The sequence below is a fragment of the Hydra vulgaris genome, chromosome 12 (assembly GCF_038396675.1).
Source record: "Hydra vulgaris chromosome 12, alternate assembly HydraT2T_AEP".
NCBI classification, from domain to species: domain Eukaryota; kingdom Metazoa; phylum Cnidaria; class Hydrozoa; order Anthoathecata; family Hydridae; genus Hydra; species Hydra vulgaris.
Genome location: NC_088931.1, coordinates 10,684,670 through 10,703,124, shown reverse-complemented (window position 1 = coordinate 10,703,124; position 18,455 = coordinate 10,684,670). Strand labels below are relative to the sequence as shown.

At 28.5% G+C, this 18,455-nt stretch overlaps 1 protein-coding gene across 1 annotated transcript in view; it reads left to right on the top strand.

Moving 5' to 3' along the window:
* The first annotated feature begins 3,646 nt into the window (after window positions 1–3,646).
* The window catches only part of LOC100211586 (erlin-2), a 39,346-nt gene continuing 24,537 nt past the window's right edge, over window positions 3,647–18,455 (top strand). The window contains exon 1 of the mRNA XM_065811916.1: window positions 3,647–4,005. Within this exon, the coding sequence (XP_065667988.1) occupies window positions 3,918–4,005 (88 nt within the window). The 5' untranslated portion in view covers window positions 3,647–3,917. The remainder of the gene's footprint in view (window positions 4,006–18,455) is intronic.

Here is an 18,455-nt window from a genome sequence, read left to right as displayed (position 1 = left end):
GCTAGATTGAGATTATGCGCACTGCGAGGCATGAACAAAGCTTAAGGATTTTTCTTGAGAATGATGACCTGCACTCCTTTGTATAAGCCTGAAATATTAGCCCCGTAATCATAGTCCTGGCCTCTATAGTTCTTTAAATCAATTCAGCTTTGATCCAAAAGGTCTATAATCAGCTTCGCAATATCAGAACCCTTTTTTCTCTCCAGTCTTTCTACCTTCAGATAACACTCTTTTAATATCCATTGGCTCTCAGATCCTAGACGGACAAATCGTGTGCGGTCGTGGCACAGTGGTTAGAGTGCTTGCTTAAGTAGCAGGAGATCCAGGTTCGAAACGAGCTCTAGACTATTTTCGCGTCATTGGAAGGAAGGAGGCGTGAACTTCCTGGTTAAATGCTTTTTCGCGGTGCTCTGTGACAAGATCGTTAGGTCTTCTTGGGGCACCTAAATAACAAAAATTAAAAACAAAAACAAAAACGAAAGTAATTTGTACCGTATGAGACACGTACGGAGTTCCATCGACAGTAATGGAAAAATAAATGGCTGTGTGGATCTCTTCGATGAAAGCAGCAAAAACAGTTTCTCCACATGCTATATTGAACTCATTTTGAGTTCTCCAGCTCAAATAGTGCGCTTGCATTCTTGCTCCTTGTTTTAGGTGTCGATAAACTTCTTCTGGATGAAACTGAAGTGTCTTATTGTGTTTTTCCACAACAGCTCAAGGGTGGCAAAAAAATAACCATTATCATATTTGTCCAACATGTTTGATTAACCTACACAAATATGAACATAATATTAAAATAAAGATTCTTCTAGATTTATATTCCAAGCAACATTAAAAATATTTTATGAACATAAACTGCTAACACACCTCAAAAACTTAGATTTCTTGAAGCTAAATGGAGAGTGACGTCCAGAACGCAGCGTAAAATTTCATACCACTTAGATGCCTCATTTCTTATTGACTTTTCCAGTTCTAAATTGATACCGGTCTGATTTTTCAAGGCTTCTAAGGCTGATTTCCAGACAATGTATAATTTCTGTGTTGAACATTACACTGATGGGTTTTAATCTTTTCTCCTAGTATTTGTCAGTTATCTTTTATTCCGCCATTCCACATCAAGAGGAAAGACTGAAAGGGCAGGGGTAAAATCCAGGGCAAAAATTATGCTTTTGTCCAAAATAGAGCAGGGAAAATAAACGAAAGCTTTTGCAGTTCCAGTCCGAATAAGCCAGTCTCTGTTAATCTTCTCTCCGTTGAGAGAAGTTTCGTAAAAAACGGAGGCAGGAACTGTTTTTTTGGTAGAATCTCTTGGAAAAAGTGCCGGATTTTGAGGTGGTTCATTTAATATGACTAGACCGCGTCCGACTTTAGATAAAATCCTCTTCCACAAAGTGGGGTTGTTTCTAATTGCTTGATCACCCAGTTGAATCGCCTCTTGATCCTAATAATTTAATACCTGCAGATATTAAATGATATGTTTTTAATACCTGCAGATATTAAATGATACGTTTTTAGAACCTGCAGATATTAAATGATATATTTTTCATATCTGCAGGTTTTTCATAAAATAAAAATGCGTCCCAAACTCACCCGATTATCATCATCTTCTTCAGAGACCGTTTAAAAATTTAATAGGAAAGGTGGCTTTCTTAAACTGAAGGGTTCATCAACGCTGTTAGTAGCATGGTCTGTCTAAAAAAGAATTGTTTTTACGGTTTTGAAATTATGAATATAAGATTGTGAATAAAAAAATAAAGCTGTTAATCTATACCTTGACTACTTGGTCGGATGTAGAGTTTTTAGATGCCTTTTTTTTTTGACTTTATTGAACCTACACTCTTCCCATGTACATTCGTTCTTGTATTCTTTTACATCTTTTTCTGCAGCTTTTTTTCTGCCATGGGATCCTGAATCATGCTTTTGGAAACTGGACATGACGTTTTTACTCTAAGATGTGCGTTACTTACTTATAATTAAAATAAAAAAGTTTTTTATTTGTTTTGAAATCAAAATGAATTTTTTATATAGAATTTAATTCTCAAAGGAACTAAAGAGAAATGGAATTAAAATTACGATTTCACAATATCAAATTAATTGGAATGAATATATTGAGAATGAATATTTGAAAAGTATTGGAATGAGAGTAACTTAACTGAGAGTAAGATAACAAGACATTGATAATGTTTTAAAACAAGCCTATTGTTCGGATAAGTGTTACGTAATACGAATTTTAACTATATTTAAATTGGAGCCATTCCAATCAGTCCTTCCACGCAGAAAAAATAGAAATTGTGAAATCTCCATTTAACTTAACCTAAATTTCAAATTCATTCCACGTTATAAAATTCTAAAACTCTTACAAAATATCTTACACAATAAAAAAACTTTGCTTAAAATTATGCAGATAATCTTCCTTTTTTATGCCGTTTGATAATTTGCCTGTTTGAAAGTTTGCAGTTTGATAAATTTACAATAAATACATACTACATATATAAATTCAGGCCGGAGTAAGAAGAAGACATAAACTGTCTTATCACCGAGCCCCATTTACATATTGTCTTTGTTTACATAAAAGCAAATATATAAGCTTTGAACATTTATTTATCACGCATAAATAAAAAAATTTCAATTTTTCTTTCATATTAGTAATTAGAAACATACAGAAAATTATATTGATAATTGATATTGTGAAATAAAAAAATGAAAAATAAAACTTGTACTCAATATTTAATTTAAAATGAAAACATCTACTTTGACCGAACTTTTAATACCATCTCATAAGTTCGGTCGCTATATAAATACTTATAACTATGGAGGGCGTCGCCCCGAACTCAAAAAAAAAAGTCTTTAGGGACATCAAAGAAAACCTGAAGGAGCACATAAAAAAGGCCTTTTTAAATATAAGTAGTAGTATTTTTAATTTTCATTGTAATTTGTCAACTATTTTATTACTTTGGTATTTTTATTACTATTTTATTACTTTGGTATACTTATTACTTATTTATTTTATTACATTTGCTACGTCACTTGTAATAAAATTAAAAATATAGTTTTCAATTTAAAAAGTTTTTTTCAATTAACAAAAAAAGCAGAACTTTGCTTACTTTAGATTTTAATTGGTGTTTTGCTAAAAAATTATTTCAGCAGGTTGCATATAAACATTATTTTTTTTTTATAGATTCATATTAACGAACTAATTACAAATATGAGATGAAAATGAGAAAAAAAAGTTTGTAAAATTTGAGTTTTGCCTGCTTTTTTAATATTTTTTCTTAAATAACCGAAGTTACATGGTGACCAAACATAGGCGATTTTACGGTATTCAATTAGTTATAATAACAACGTTTTTTTCTTTAATTCTATTTTGAATTAAATTTAGAATAATAAATATTTGAAGTCTGTTGTAATAAATTCTAATTGTAATAAGAGGTCATCCATAAAGAGTCTTTTAAATTCTGTTTTAACTTTCTCCAAGGAATAGTGCTATTTAAGATTATTAAAAATTTTGATAAAATCTTTTATTGAGGGTTGCATGTGCCCCCTTTGTCCGTGCGCCTAGATAATATGTACCCATTTCTCCCCCCCCCCCTCTGGGCGGCCCTGAACCTACCTTACGCAAAGAACGTATGTACGTAATGAACGTATGAACGTATGTACGTACGCAAAGAACGTAGTACGATATGTCGATAAACCATCTTAGCTGCAGCCGAAAAGCCATCTTAAGTGGATTAAATATCCTAGCTGGATGCAGCCGAAAAGCCATCTTAGCTGGATTAAATTGACTGATTTTAGTTAGATCGAATACATTTTTATTGGAAGTTTAATTTTAGTGATGTAAAAGAGTTCAGATTTTCTAATTGATAAATTTAATCTTTAGCTCACTTAATTGGCTCAGTTTATAAAAAAATTGCAAAATGGCCGATGTCAATGTTGGAGCGTTAGCTTTTATTGTAGCAATTTTAGCATTGATTGCGAATTTTTCGATTCACAAAGTCGAAGAAGGTATTTAATTGTTTGTTTTCTCGTTAAAATATTTATTGAGATTTTCATTATAGTATTTGAAAATAACTTAACAGTTAAAAGCAAAACATGAATAAAGCATTATTCAAAATAATTAGATAAATCAATATTTGTATATCTATGTTGTCCTTTAATTTTTGATATATTATATTTTTATATATAGTGGTGATAAATGCTTATACTAAAAAAGGGGTAAAAGGGTTGTCAAAATTTATTTTTCACGTTTTTTGACACAAGGACTGATTTTTGTAAAAATATATAAGTATTTATTTGTTTTAAAAATGAAAACAATCAAAAAATTTACTAATATTGAAGAAATTCAAAAAAAAAAAAAAAAAAAAAAAAAGAAATAATTTTTAAATAACTAATATATTGTGCTCACCTTATTGTGTATAGCTTCTTTATAAACCACTTCCATGCATCAAGTCTCAAATCTTATTGTATAGTTTTATTTTTATTTTTTTTTTTTTTCATTTCATCGCTATGATTCTCAAAATATAGTCTATCTATCTATTAGATATGTCACATAAAATTTTGAAATTAATTAATTACCATATTGTTATATATCATCGGAAAGAGCTCCAATACAGTATTTTGACGATAAAAAAATTATAAAAATTGAAAATTTTTTAATGCTTAATGTTACATGCAGCACCATTAGTAGAGGAACTTAATTTTAAAGCACTAACTGACAAAAGTACAGATCATGCAATGAAACTAATAGAATTAATTGTTGAAGGTAAATGCTATCCTGCTTTAAATGATCTTATCCAAGTTAACAATAATGGTCTATAAATAATAATTGATTGAAAAATACATATGGTAAAAAAAGATTTTGTGTCTCTGGAGCCATTTTGTACAATAAAGAATTAAGAAAGCAAAAAAACAAAGAAAAAATTATAAAATACAAAAAAATAAAAAATAAAATAAGAAAAAATGAAAAATAATAATATTCTAGTAAAAGATCAACCTTCGAGGAGCAGAAGAAAGACAGTTAAATGTAACTAAATTATAAGGAAGTGCAAAGAAGAAAAAAAAAAAGAAAAACTATAAACCAGTTAATGATAGGCTAGCACATGGAATTAAAGGTCAATTGTTTTTTTTGGACGGTCATGAATATTCTTTTTCAAATATTTAAAACAATATTTATAAAATATTACAAAAATTTAAACCTAATACTTAATACTAAAAGAAATTGTTTTGTGAAATGCTACTATAACAATTACTCATGTTACCTAAAGCAAACTTCTTTCTAAAATTTTATTTTCAAATTTCAACCATGACTTGCAAGAATTCATTTTTGAAGGTCAAAATAGCAATTTTAGTTATTTCAGGCAGTTATTGACTGTTGACTGACTGTTATTTTCCACCCTATATATATATATATATATATATATATATATATATATATATATATATATATATATATATATATATATATATATGTATATATATATATATATATATGTATATATATATATATATATATATATATATATATATATATATCTATATATATATGTATATATGTATATATGTATATGTTAGTGATGTACCTATAGCACTTTTTTGACCCATACCGGAGCCAATGGATGAGAAAAGGTCGATACCAATGCTGATACCAATAAATTAACTAATTATTAAAATTTTGAAAATTCAAAACCATAAAACTTTAAATCGTGTAATCTCTTTCATGAAATTAGTACTGGTAAACAAATGCTTCGACCCAAATCAGAGTCAAACCATTATTTAAAAAATCTTAGAAAAACTCTTTTAGATTTTCTTACTATGAAAAAAAAACTATTAAAAAGAGAAACAGTTTGAGAGAAATGCTTTTAATTTTAATTTGAAAAAGAAAATGGTACTAGCTTAGGTAACATTTTCTTTTTAAGTACCATTTTCTTTTAAAGCTAAAGGATTACTACTGTTGATATGCGTCATTCAAGATAATAAAAAGAAGATAAAACTGGTACTTGATTATCGCGAACTTAACATCTATGTACAAGCCTCTACAAGGGATGTGGATGTCATCAACAATGCAATGAGGGATTGGAGACTCATAAAAATAGCAACGACTTCGTGATGGATCTAAAAAAAGCATACCTACAAATTCATGTGCATTAACGACATTGGTCTTACCAAACTGTCATTTACGAAGATAATGTTATGCGCTTACACGTTTGATTTTGTTTGAACCTAGCACCTGTGATGATGGGCTCAATACTATGATATGTTCTCCAGCAAAATTCTGCAATTACAAAATCAACAAGTGGATTTAATGATGTCGCCTTAGCAACCAATGGAAATGGAAGAAAGCTGGTGGCACATTTGAAGTAATGGGGTCTTCATGCAAAATCACCTGGATATTTTGGCGAAAACCCAGTTGGTGCACTAGGATTAGAAGTAACAGTAAATCCATCTACAAAAGAAGTGTTGTGGACGAGAGGACGCGAGATTCCCATTATTAAAAATGTGCTTACCAAAAGGGAGATATTCTCATTATGTGGTAATCTGGTTGCTGATCTACAAGTTGCTGGATGATTGAGACTCACATGCAGCTTTATAAAGAGATGTACAAACAAAAAAGGTTGGGATGAACCTATTATGAATAAGTACGTTAATGAAATGATGCAGGAAGTTGTGGATAAAGTCATCAAATACGATCCAGCAAAAGGCGTATAGAATATCAAACCAAATGCATCTCTAACTGTATGGTGTGATGCAAGTTTGCTTTGACCAAAGTCTGATGTAATGTATACCATTGTAGCTGAATTGGATGCATGTATTAAAGGTCTCAATATGGCATTGAAATGGAACCCAAGTGATGTCTCTATCAAAACTGTTCTCATAGTGTATTTAGTTGCCTATATTCTGAATTGACTTGTGACAAATCTGTAAAATGTGCTGGGCAATGCAAAATGCTAATTCAATGAAGACTTCAAATATTTGGAAAATTGGTTGAGGATTATGCCATAAATATAAGTGTTACATGGGTACCAACAACAAAAAATATTGCAAATGAACTCACATGAGTGCCAAAAAAATGGATAAAAAACAAAGTTGCAGCGCAAGAATGTAATATCATTTATAAGCACGATAATCAGCAGATTAAAAAAGTTCATTCAGTAACACATATGGGAGTTTCCAAGAGTATGGAGTTATGCTTGCGTGCTGGTATCCACGTTAAAAGAAATACAGTGAACCAAGTTATCACTGAATGTGATGAATGTAATTTAATTGATCCTAATGTGATTTTTTTTTTTTTAACATCTCCGCTTCTAACAAGGCTGCAAGCAACCACTAGTTAGAGTTGGAAGTTACTGCAAGAGAAAAAATGAAGATTGTACAGCAAGATAATGATTGACTGATTTCATGGGATAAATTAAATCTTGCTGTCAGTAAAGTGTAGGAAAGAGTAGCCTGCGATATTACTCACGTTGATTCGTCGCTATATCTCACTTGTATTGATTGTGGCCTAAGCAGATACACATTATGGACACCATTTTGCGACGAAAGTGCAGCAATGGTTGTTCAATCGTTAGGGACAATATGATCATCGCTTGGACCTCCTTCCAAAGTTTTCCTTGATAATTCTAAGTCGTTTAGATCTCAGACTATACAAGCTATGGCGTAGAAGTGGGAAATAAGACTTATCTATCAAGCTGTTGAAAAATCATCAGGAAATGAACATGTTGATAGAGTTCATCGAATGGTAAAAAGAACTATATATATATATATATATATATATATATATATATATATATATATATATATATATATATATATATATATATATATATATATATATATATATATATATATATATATACACTCTTCCTTGGTCAGGGCAGTTTGATGTTTTTTTTTTTAAACTTTTTGAAGACCTGAAAACATTTAAAAACTTTTTTTAAAGTTTTTTCTTCATTATTTGATAGACTACCTGCCCCAACCAAACCCTCAGTCGATGTAGCAGCACTTTCTTGTAGCAGTAGACTATAAGGTAGCAAAACTCTCTTGTAGTTTCATGGCAATGAAGCGGCAATTGTATCAAGAGGGTGAGTTTTAACTTGTACAGATTTTTAGCCCAGTTTAACTTAATCAGATTCTTTTTCTTTTAAAACACCTTGACCATTTTTTTGCTATATATACTCACTTTTAATTTGATTTGAGCAAGCATTACAGTTGAAATACTCATTCACTTGTGCAACATTTTTTTTTAAACTCTCAATTTCCAGGTCAGGTTCAGGATCTTCAGGATCTTTTTTTTGCTTTTTTAGGCAAACGCTAGGAGAAGCAACTCCAATTCAAAAGTTCCCTGCCTTTAGGCTCTTGGTTGAGTAAAGGCTAGAGATGGTGTCTCAAAAAAAATACTCATCTTGGGCAGCTTTTAACTGCATCCAGCTAAAACTCCTATGTCTTGGGTCTCTTGGTTGAGTAAAGGCTAGAGATGGTGTCTCTATAAAAATACTCAAGTTGGGCAGATGTTAACTGCATCCAGCTACTGTTTTGTAGAAAGCCTCCTAGGCAAAGACTTTACGGGTAAGCAGAAAAGTTCTGATAACCAGCTTCGAACAACTTTTGTGTTACATTGTTTCCTGCCTAGAATGATGAATGCTGGATCTTCTGGAATCTTCTCATAGGTTTTTACTTTTGCCTCTTTGATAGTAGCTATGCAACTTTTTCTGTTATCTCTTAATGAGGGTACAGCTCTAAAACTCAGTTTAATGGTTTTGAGACCAGCTGGTAGTAAGGTTTCTCGAACTCTGTGGTAGCTCTCAGAGTGGCTAATTCCTTTAACAGCTGCAAAATATCAGAGTATTAACAGTGCCATGTTGCGGATGGATGGTGTCCCTGTTAATGCTTTAAGTACACATTGTCGAGGCCACATAAGAAGCCCTATGTTATGACTTTGGGTTAATTAACAGGACTGAGAAAATTGCATAGCTCATTGCTTAGGTGGTCGTGCTCTATTTATGAATAAGTCAAGTTCTCTTTAAACTTAAATCATGTCAAAAGTAACCCAATATTAAACATAAAAAACCATCACCACCACCTAACTGTTTTAATATATCTTTTACTAGTATTCGTGGTCTGTGAAGCAACCTTCCATCGAATTCTTTTATGCGCTTTCCCTTAGCACCTCTTCACTCAATCACCTTTCTCTTTATTCTTTATTGTTCTCCTTCCCAAGACTGCACTCTTTTAGATGTAATTTCTGATCAAATTGACCATGCCCTCTTTCTTTACTCTCTGCCAATATTCTTACTATTGGTGATTTTAATGCTCATAGCACTGAGTGGCTTGGCTCTAACGCCACTGACCCTGGTGGCACTAAAGCCTGTAATGTCTGCATTTTTCAATCTCATACTCAGATAGTTAACTTTGTGACTCGTTTTCTTGACAACCCTAGTCATTTACCTTCACTCGTTGATTTATGTTTGATCTCTGATCCTAGCTTGTGTTAAGTTTCTCATTTTTCGGTTATAGGTGGTTTTGACTAGGATTCTTTTTATGATTATCTTCGTGATGGTCCTTGGGCTAATGTCTTTTTCCTCTCAGCTGAAAAATGCGCCTCCTACTTAACCTCCTGTGATTAACTCACAGTGGTTTGTAAATTTTAACTTCAACACAACTCAGTTATTTACTGCCAACAATTATCGCAATACTGTTGACATTCCTATATTAATGAATATTGACCCTCTTACTGAGTCCTCTTCTTTATGTCTTCTTGGATTATCATTTACTACTGACCTTTCATAGAAACCATATTTACAATCAATTGTTAAATTAGCATCTGCTAAGGTTGCTTCTCTTTATTGTTCTCACCATTTTCTCTCTCCTAATTTCATTCTCTATCTCTACAAATCTCTTATTCGTTCCTGTATGAAATACTGTTATCATATTTGGGCTGGTTCTTCTAATGATGCTCTTTCTCTTCTAGACAAGGTTTATAAACGCATTGTAAATACAAAATACTATCATGGTGGCTTCTCAATTATCTACAAATACCATCATGGCGGCTTCTCAATTAAGCCACCATCTCTAGTTTGATCAACCAAAACTCATTCTCGCTTAGCTTGTCATTCAGCAAAGTAACATCCTTTTATTGTATCTGTCCCTCCATGCTATACAAATTTTTATTCATCTAGTTTATTTTCTTGCATATCAACAAAACCTCAACCCCTTCTTCCATCTTTATGTTCTCCTAACCCATACAACCTAAAACTTTTTAAGTTTATTGTTTCCTTTCTCTTTAACCCTAACCTTTATTTTTTAGTAACTCATAACTTAACGGTGGTTGCTAAAAACTTGTTAAAAGTGAATTTGTATACATATATATATATATATATATATATATATATATATATATATATATATATATATATATATATATATACACACACACACACACATACATGCGCACACGCACACACACATAAAGGTTTTGTTTTAAAGTGTTACGCATAAAGCGATTTACATACGCCTTAAGCGATTTTATGTAAGCAGTAAGCAATTTTGGCTATGCGACTTTTTATCATTTTTTAACTTAAATTATTCTATGAGTGATAAGATAAAAGAAGTAATTAATTTTTAAAAAAGTCACATTAACTTTTGAATGACATTTATGTAAAAATATTTGTTACAAAAGTTTGAATGACAATTATGTTTGATATAAGCGCTATTTACTAATGAAAAAAATGCAAATAAAATTACAAGTTTATTTTTATTTTGTTTTTATTTTATTGTAATGATTGATTTTTTTAATGAAGCCAAGATTATAAAAACATAATTTAATTCTGATGAAAAATATATGATTTAATTTTAAATTAATTTAATAAAAATATATAATTTTATTCTGATAAAAAATGTATAATTTAATTTTGATTTAAAAAACATATTTAAGTTTATTAAAATTAAAGTTAATGCTTGGGTTTAACTTGTTAACTGTCAAATTTATTTAAGAATATTACTAAATATTATTCAATATTGAAATTTTATTTGTTCTTAAAAAAATTTAGCTCATTTTTATCGCAATTGTTTTTTCGGTTCTCCTTCTTGAACATTTTACTCAAAATTAAGTTTTAAATAAACGGCTGCATCAAAAATTTGCACAAAACGTAAGTTCAACATTTTTTTTTTTATAATGCAAGTTAAATCGCAGCGATTATTTTTTAACAAACAATACAATTGATTTTTATTATTTATAACCGGAACCGGAACAGAAAATCAATAATATATATTGTTTTTTAAAGTTGGTTTTAATTTAAACAAAATATAAAATTAATAAAAATAACTAATAATAGAATTCAACAACTGGAAGATTTTCTCAACAAAAAAAGAAGTTTTTCCAAATTTTCTAGATGGATTCTGTTCTTTTGGTTTGAGAGAATATCTCCAGCTGTAGAAAACAGTAAACTTCTGTAGTATTTTTTGCTAACAATTTTGTAATTAGGAGCAGCAAGAGCATGGTGCCTTAAAAACCCATGCATCATTGACAATATGCTATGGTTGGAGGTCAAGAACCATCATTTCAAATATTGACTTGTGAAATTTTTGGCCTTTTTTAGAATTATAGTCAATTTTTAAAGAAGCTTGAACCCAGTTTGGAATTGTAGATTTGAACATGTCAATTCTTTTTTTTTTGATGGTATATTGAAGATTGGAACCGTCTTTCTCTTGTTTAATTTCAAAGCAGCTTTTTCGTTGGCTTTTGGATTTCCTGAACTTTCTGGCGTAAGTTTGATGTCAGGATGATGATTCTCCAGGTATGATGTTATTCCAAATAATCCTTGTTTTTTGGGGTCATCTGATCCTCTTGAAACTTTGCTGTTGCATATTTTGCACTGAACTATTCTTGGATTATTTCTTTCAATTATGAAGTATTTCCATGCTAAACTTGCTTTTTTTTTTGAATTTATTTTGTTAGAATGAAGTATAAGATGGTTTTTCAGTGTTGCTGGTTTGCGTCAAATACAAATGTTAAAAATATAATTGACAAGTTTTTTGCATTTCCAATATTTATTGTAATGATTGCTACTAGTGATCGACCGAAGTTGAAATTTTGCCGAAATTTCGGTTTCGGTTCATTTCGATTGCGGCATTTCTCAACCGAAACCGAAATTTCGGCAAAACTTTTACCGAAATTCAAACCCAAGTTTCAGCACAACCAAAATTTTTTAAAAGTAAGAAATAACGTGTTTAAACAATGCTCTTTTGATATTTGTTTTATTAAGAGTTGATTTGTTGTTATAAATGAAATGATGTAAATTAATAATTAAGAATATAATGTAAAATGTTAACTTGTAATTAATTAAAAAAATAATTTTTGAAATGTCAACAAAATTTTATTAAAATAAATTAAATTTTTTATAAAAACGCTACAATGTCTTCAACAAAATTTGTTACAAAAAAAAAAACGTTTACATTTTATATGTACGACGTTTATAGAATAAATTATAGAATTAGATTGTAAGGGTTTTTTAATCATAAAATATGCATAACTTTATAAATTAAAAAAATAAATATATTAGATAGCTATATTAATATATTTAATATTTATATATAAAAAATTAATTAAAAATCTGTCAGCAAAGTTAAATTTGAAAAAAATTAATTATTATTTTAATAATGCTTTTTGAATCATGGTTTTTGGTTTGAAGTTGAACCGAAATTTTGGTTTGAACCGAAACTTAAAAAACTACTGAAACCAAAATTTCGGTTTCGGTTAAAAGCAAAATTTCAGCCGAAACCAAAATTTTCCGATCACTAATTGCTACACAAAAATTCCCTTTGGACAATAATTAACAATATGCTCTCTTTGGACAAATATTAATGATTTCAGTACTACAATTCCCTTAAGGAAATTATAGTGTTGAAATTGTTGTCCAATTGAAGTAGTTGTCCAATTGGACATTGATTTCCAATGGAAATTCTCACATGATTGCAATTAAAAACTGTTGTGCGAAACTTAAAAAAGAGTTGATTGAAGAGAAACAACAGATAATTTAACACTTTATAGATTAAATAAAATTAGGATAAAAGTTGGATTTTTTTAATTAATTGTAATATTTAATATATATATCTATTTATATAAAAGTTATACTCATAACAACAATATTGAATATATATATCTATTTATATAAAAGTATAATATAATATATAATATATATATATATATCTATTTATATAAAAGTTATACTCATAACAATAATATTATCTTTCAAATAATAATGATAAAAAACTTTACAAGATATGAATATTAATTTAAACAAGAAAGTTATTTCATTTAGTTTAAAAAACTTTTTTTTGAAATTATTTTATCAAAATAATGCTTAATAGAGCTTTAAGATATCCATTTTCAGTAGTATTTTGAACCGAAATTCTGGCCAGAACCGAAATCTTAAATAATACAGGAGCCAAAAAATCTGGTCAGGGTTGTGGCCAGAACTGAACCGAATTTCGGTCGATCGCTATAATTTTAAAAAGTTAATGTCTTTAAATAATAAAAAAATAAAGAGAATTTTTTTATGTCAAATATCACGTTAAGCTTATTCATTAAGTATTTTTAATTTAAAACAAGGCCTATATATATATATATATGTATATTTATAATTTATTTTGTATATATACAGGCTTGGTCGGGAAGCGTGAGCAATCGCTCTCAATTACTGACCACAGAAAGAATATTTAGTTGCAAAAAACTGGCCAGATTTTTTACTCGTTTTTAGAACATTTAAGTTTATGTATGTTCGTAAAACAAAAATTATGGACATACATTGAAACATACGTAAACTTGAATGTTCTCAGAATATCTTGGTGCGGAAGAATAAAAAGAATATTCGCAAACTCTAAAAACCTGCCAAATCTACGAACAAACTAATTCTATTGGTTCAAAAAATACGCCGACTAATCCAAATAAAGTTCTATAGTATTCTGTTAAAATGTTTTAAAAATTGTATTATTCAAGATTTGTTAAGTTTTGAGATTTTTAGCATAAATTGTTTAAGAATATATTATCAAGCAAACTATTATTTTGTGGCTCATTCTTGGAGCCACATCTGCAAAGCTGTAAATCTTTTAAACTATTATTTGTTTACAAAAATAATGTTTTAAATATAAATTTTTTTAATTGTCAAAATTTTGAAAGTTTGTTATATTTTATAGATTTTATTAGTATATTCTTATTTTTTATCTAAAAACTATGTATTTTATTTGTAAATGTAGTTTTGTGTATCTGTTTTTTATTCTAATGTAATCTTCTAAAGCAATTTTTATGATTTATTTTGTAAACAATAAGACTTTCAACAATAATTGCATTTTCAATGAAGTTATTAATAATCATTAAAGTTAATAGAACTAATTATAAAATAAACTACAAGAAGTTTCTGGGTACTAAACACAAACATGCATACAAAGTAACTGCGGATGAACAAGCACTGCGCCTGAGGTCACAACAGAACACAAATATATATATATATATATATATATATATATATATATATATATATATATATACATATATATATATATATATATATATATATATATATATATATATATATATATATATATATATATATATATACACACACACAGGAAGTTAACTAGAAATAAATTTGATATAGCATTTTGACGAAGTTGGGAATTTTTCAAAATATTTTCCAATCATCAGCCCCCCTTCTCTGAGATTTAAATGTGTTCCAGGAATGCGTGGGGTCCTTTTCTTATATACTTTCTTCTTTTATTCCACTTCATCGCTGCATGCATTGATTGGACAGCAAAAATAAAATAAAATACCGTCTGTAACATTTATTGAAAATGAATATGAAAACAACACAAAATTAAGAGTGGTTTCACAACGACAAAGCAAATTAAGTTCCGATTTCCAAAGATGTATTAAGAATTAAATATTTTTATATTATAACATAATCAGTGTATATTAATTAATTATTATTAAGAATAATATATTTGATTTATTTGTAATCCTAATATCTTGTCGCTTTCATTTTAAGAGTATTCTTTTGAATAAACATCTCTTTTTTACTGGTGGACATTAAAGGATGATTTTTAAAGTAATATAGCGATTTATGTTCAATGAAAATCTCCACAGAAGAATGTCAATGATCTTCTATTATTATTTAAATTCTGCTCAACATCCTTTATAGGCGAACCCCTGCACCATCATGTAATAAATTGTGACATCTAAAGAAATATTTTAAAATAGAAAAATAAAAAAGGTTTTAAAAATAGTAAACATGAGCTTGTAAATTTCATACTTCACATTTATTGCAAGTTCAATTTTATAATTAATATTAATTTTCTCTGTACATAAATTGCATAGCGAAAGAAAGTTACAATTACTAAGTCTGAGCAATAAACAACAAAAGATATCATTTAATTACAAAAGGGTATTGATCGCAAGCAATTGCACGCTATCGTTGCAACGAAAAATACCAATTGTTATTTTTTATTCATAAAATATTATTATGACTATGTTTTAAATTCAAGCAAGCAGTGAATCTAGTTTTCTTGTTTTTTAAATTTCTAGTACCAGTTTGTTGTAATAAAAAAACATTCTTGTTATTAAACAAATTTAGTTTACATTTTAATATTCGTATTTAAATTACATTTTAATTAAAAGCAAGCAGTAAAGTAAAGAAATCTATTATCCTTGTTAAATAAATTTCTATTACCAGTTTGTTATAATCATAAATCATTTTTTGTATTTAACTTATAATTCAGAGTTGGTCTTTTAAAAAAGATAGTCGAGAAATGATAGTAAATAAGTAAAAAAAGATTTTAGTCGATGCGAATATCTAATTCAGTTAATATAAATACCAAACAAAAAAAAAGAAAAACAATAACTAAAAGATTTATCGTAATATCCAAATTTGATCAAAATTTCGATAGTATTTGACGTAAATGACTTCTTGATATTTTTGTTGACAAAGCACATGTATTACTTGAAGTAGAGTTTGCAGTAAGACTTAATAAGTTATTTAACTTTTTGGCCAAAAAGTGAGAAACTTGTAAAGAAATAGCAATTGCGGATGTTAAACAAATTTGTTATTTTTTTATATGTACTTTATTTCTTGCTAATTTTTTATATAGTATTTGATGTTGTTGGAACGTATTGCAAAATATTATTTGCAAATTTTGTGAATTGAATTTTAGAAGCAAGTTGCTGATTCTCAAGAAGTTTATTTTAAGTGACATTTTCGCAGTTATGCAATAATATTGCATAACTGCATAATTATACCAATAACAGCAATTTTATTTCAAGTTTTACACAATAACTAAATAAGAATTTCTTATGTAATTTTTCTATTATTTTTTAATAATTAGTTTTAAATAATTTTAAGAATTAATTTTTAAACTTTAATTTGACGAACTTTATTTTGAAAATGGGATTTTTTAAACTTTTAAATTAGGAATTTCAATTTTATGTACTCTCGAGTACTTAATAGAAGTGGGTAGAGCGGATGTTTATTAATAAATTTTTAGAAAATTTTCCCATCCACTCATTATTCCCCCCCCCCCTGCCTCATTTTTTTATTTTTACTTGTTATCAACAGCAAAATTATTTCTCAAAACTAAAAAAAAAAATTAAGTGAAAATAGGCCTTAAGAATTAAAAAACATACTAGTAACTGATAAATATTGAAACTTTCAGTGTAAATTCAGACCCACTCCCCCCCTTCCTCCCCCTGTTTTTTTGGATCTGGACTAAAATTCCCACCCACCCTTTCATTCCCATCCCCCCTTGTATTAAGGACTCAAGAGTAACAATAAACAATATTTTTTCGCCCTCTAAGACTCTTTAGTAATGTAATGATTTTATGGGACTAAATCCAAGCAATAAAACTAGAAAACTGTTTTGTTGTGCACAAACTACAGAGCAGTGGGCAAGCAGTAATGACGCGCTCCATAAGGAGAGAGCTCAACAAAATTACAAGTTAAGGAGCTATATTGACAATATTGTTTCACACCACAAACATAATTAATCCATTTTCTTCCGTGTACCTGAAAACTGATTCTTTCCCCCAAGAAAGAAAAGTTTTTAAGTTCATAGATATTGGTTTACTAACTCTAATTACTTTCGCTTCAGTTGCCATTCTTACAAACTCGATTTACTTAAACTTAAAGTTACTTTTTTTTGTTTTAAATACTAATTAAAATTAAAAAGCCCACTCACTAAACATCATCAGTGGTATTGTGAAGCAGTTCTACTTCCTCTTCATAAATTATCTTTAACCTTTTTAGTTGATTTCTATCTAGTTAATTTAATTTCTACAGTAACTCGATGATTTAATTATTTCATTTGTTCATCTTACGAAGAATTATTTCAAATATGTTAAACTTTTCAAACTACGCGAAGCATAAAATAGTTATTAAAAAAATTAACTTTTATAAATAATTTAGCTTAAATTAAACTAAGACTAGCGTTAGTTTTATTAGAATCTTGTTGGACTTTAACAGTCTTCTTGACTATTTTGGGGCCCCTAACGTTGCGACCCGGGGCTATATAGCTCCTTCTAACCCCAATCCTCCTTAATCCAGCACTGGAAATAAGACATGAGTATATAAAAAAAAATTGTATTATACTCTTTGATAAATAAAAGAACATTTGTTTCCTTATTAAGCAATCATAAGATGTTACTTTATATAAAAAATGTCACTTAATTTTATGAAGAAATTATAAAAAAGCAATATAGATATTTGTTTTTTTGTATTTTTTCTTGGGTGAAAAAAAGAAAAAAATCCTAACGTTTGACTACTAAAATACGTCTAATAAATAACAGTTTATTAATTTATTAATTAAATTAAAGATGTGTTGTAATTTTTGTTGTAGTCGATATTTGTATTGTTTTGTTTCTTTTTGTCAATCTTAACAAAGTTTTCATTTTGGAAGCGAAAAAATGTTGAAAGCCAAAACTGCAAAGAAACATTTTATATATAGAAAATATTCTATTATTATCTCAATCTTCATTAAATTTAATTTAGTTGAATATTTTAAAACATGTTTTTATTGTTTTGAACATTTTTCATTAAACTAAGCCTTTTTTTTTTAGAAAAAAAGAATTTCCAGTTGCATCATTAATTGTGTTCTAATAATGATTTTTCACATGCATCCTAATGTTTTTTATTTTGTTAATTTTGTTTGATAAAGTTAAAAAAAATTTATTTTACTACTGAAAAACAAAAGATATTCAGTGTTATTAATGATTTAACTGCCCATTCACGTGATTCAAAATACAACTACAAGGTTTAAAAAAATGATACCATAGCATTTGAGAATGAAAAAAAAAAAAAATTTAAAACTCATTTTAAATTAAGAAGAAGCCTACTTCTAAATGCAACAACAATTTTTAAAAAAACAGTACAGTTGCACTTTGAAATATTCAATCGCGTGTCGGCTTCTTTTATTAAGTT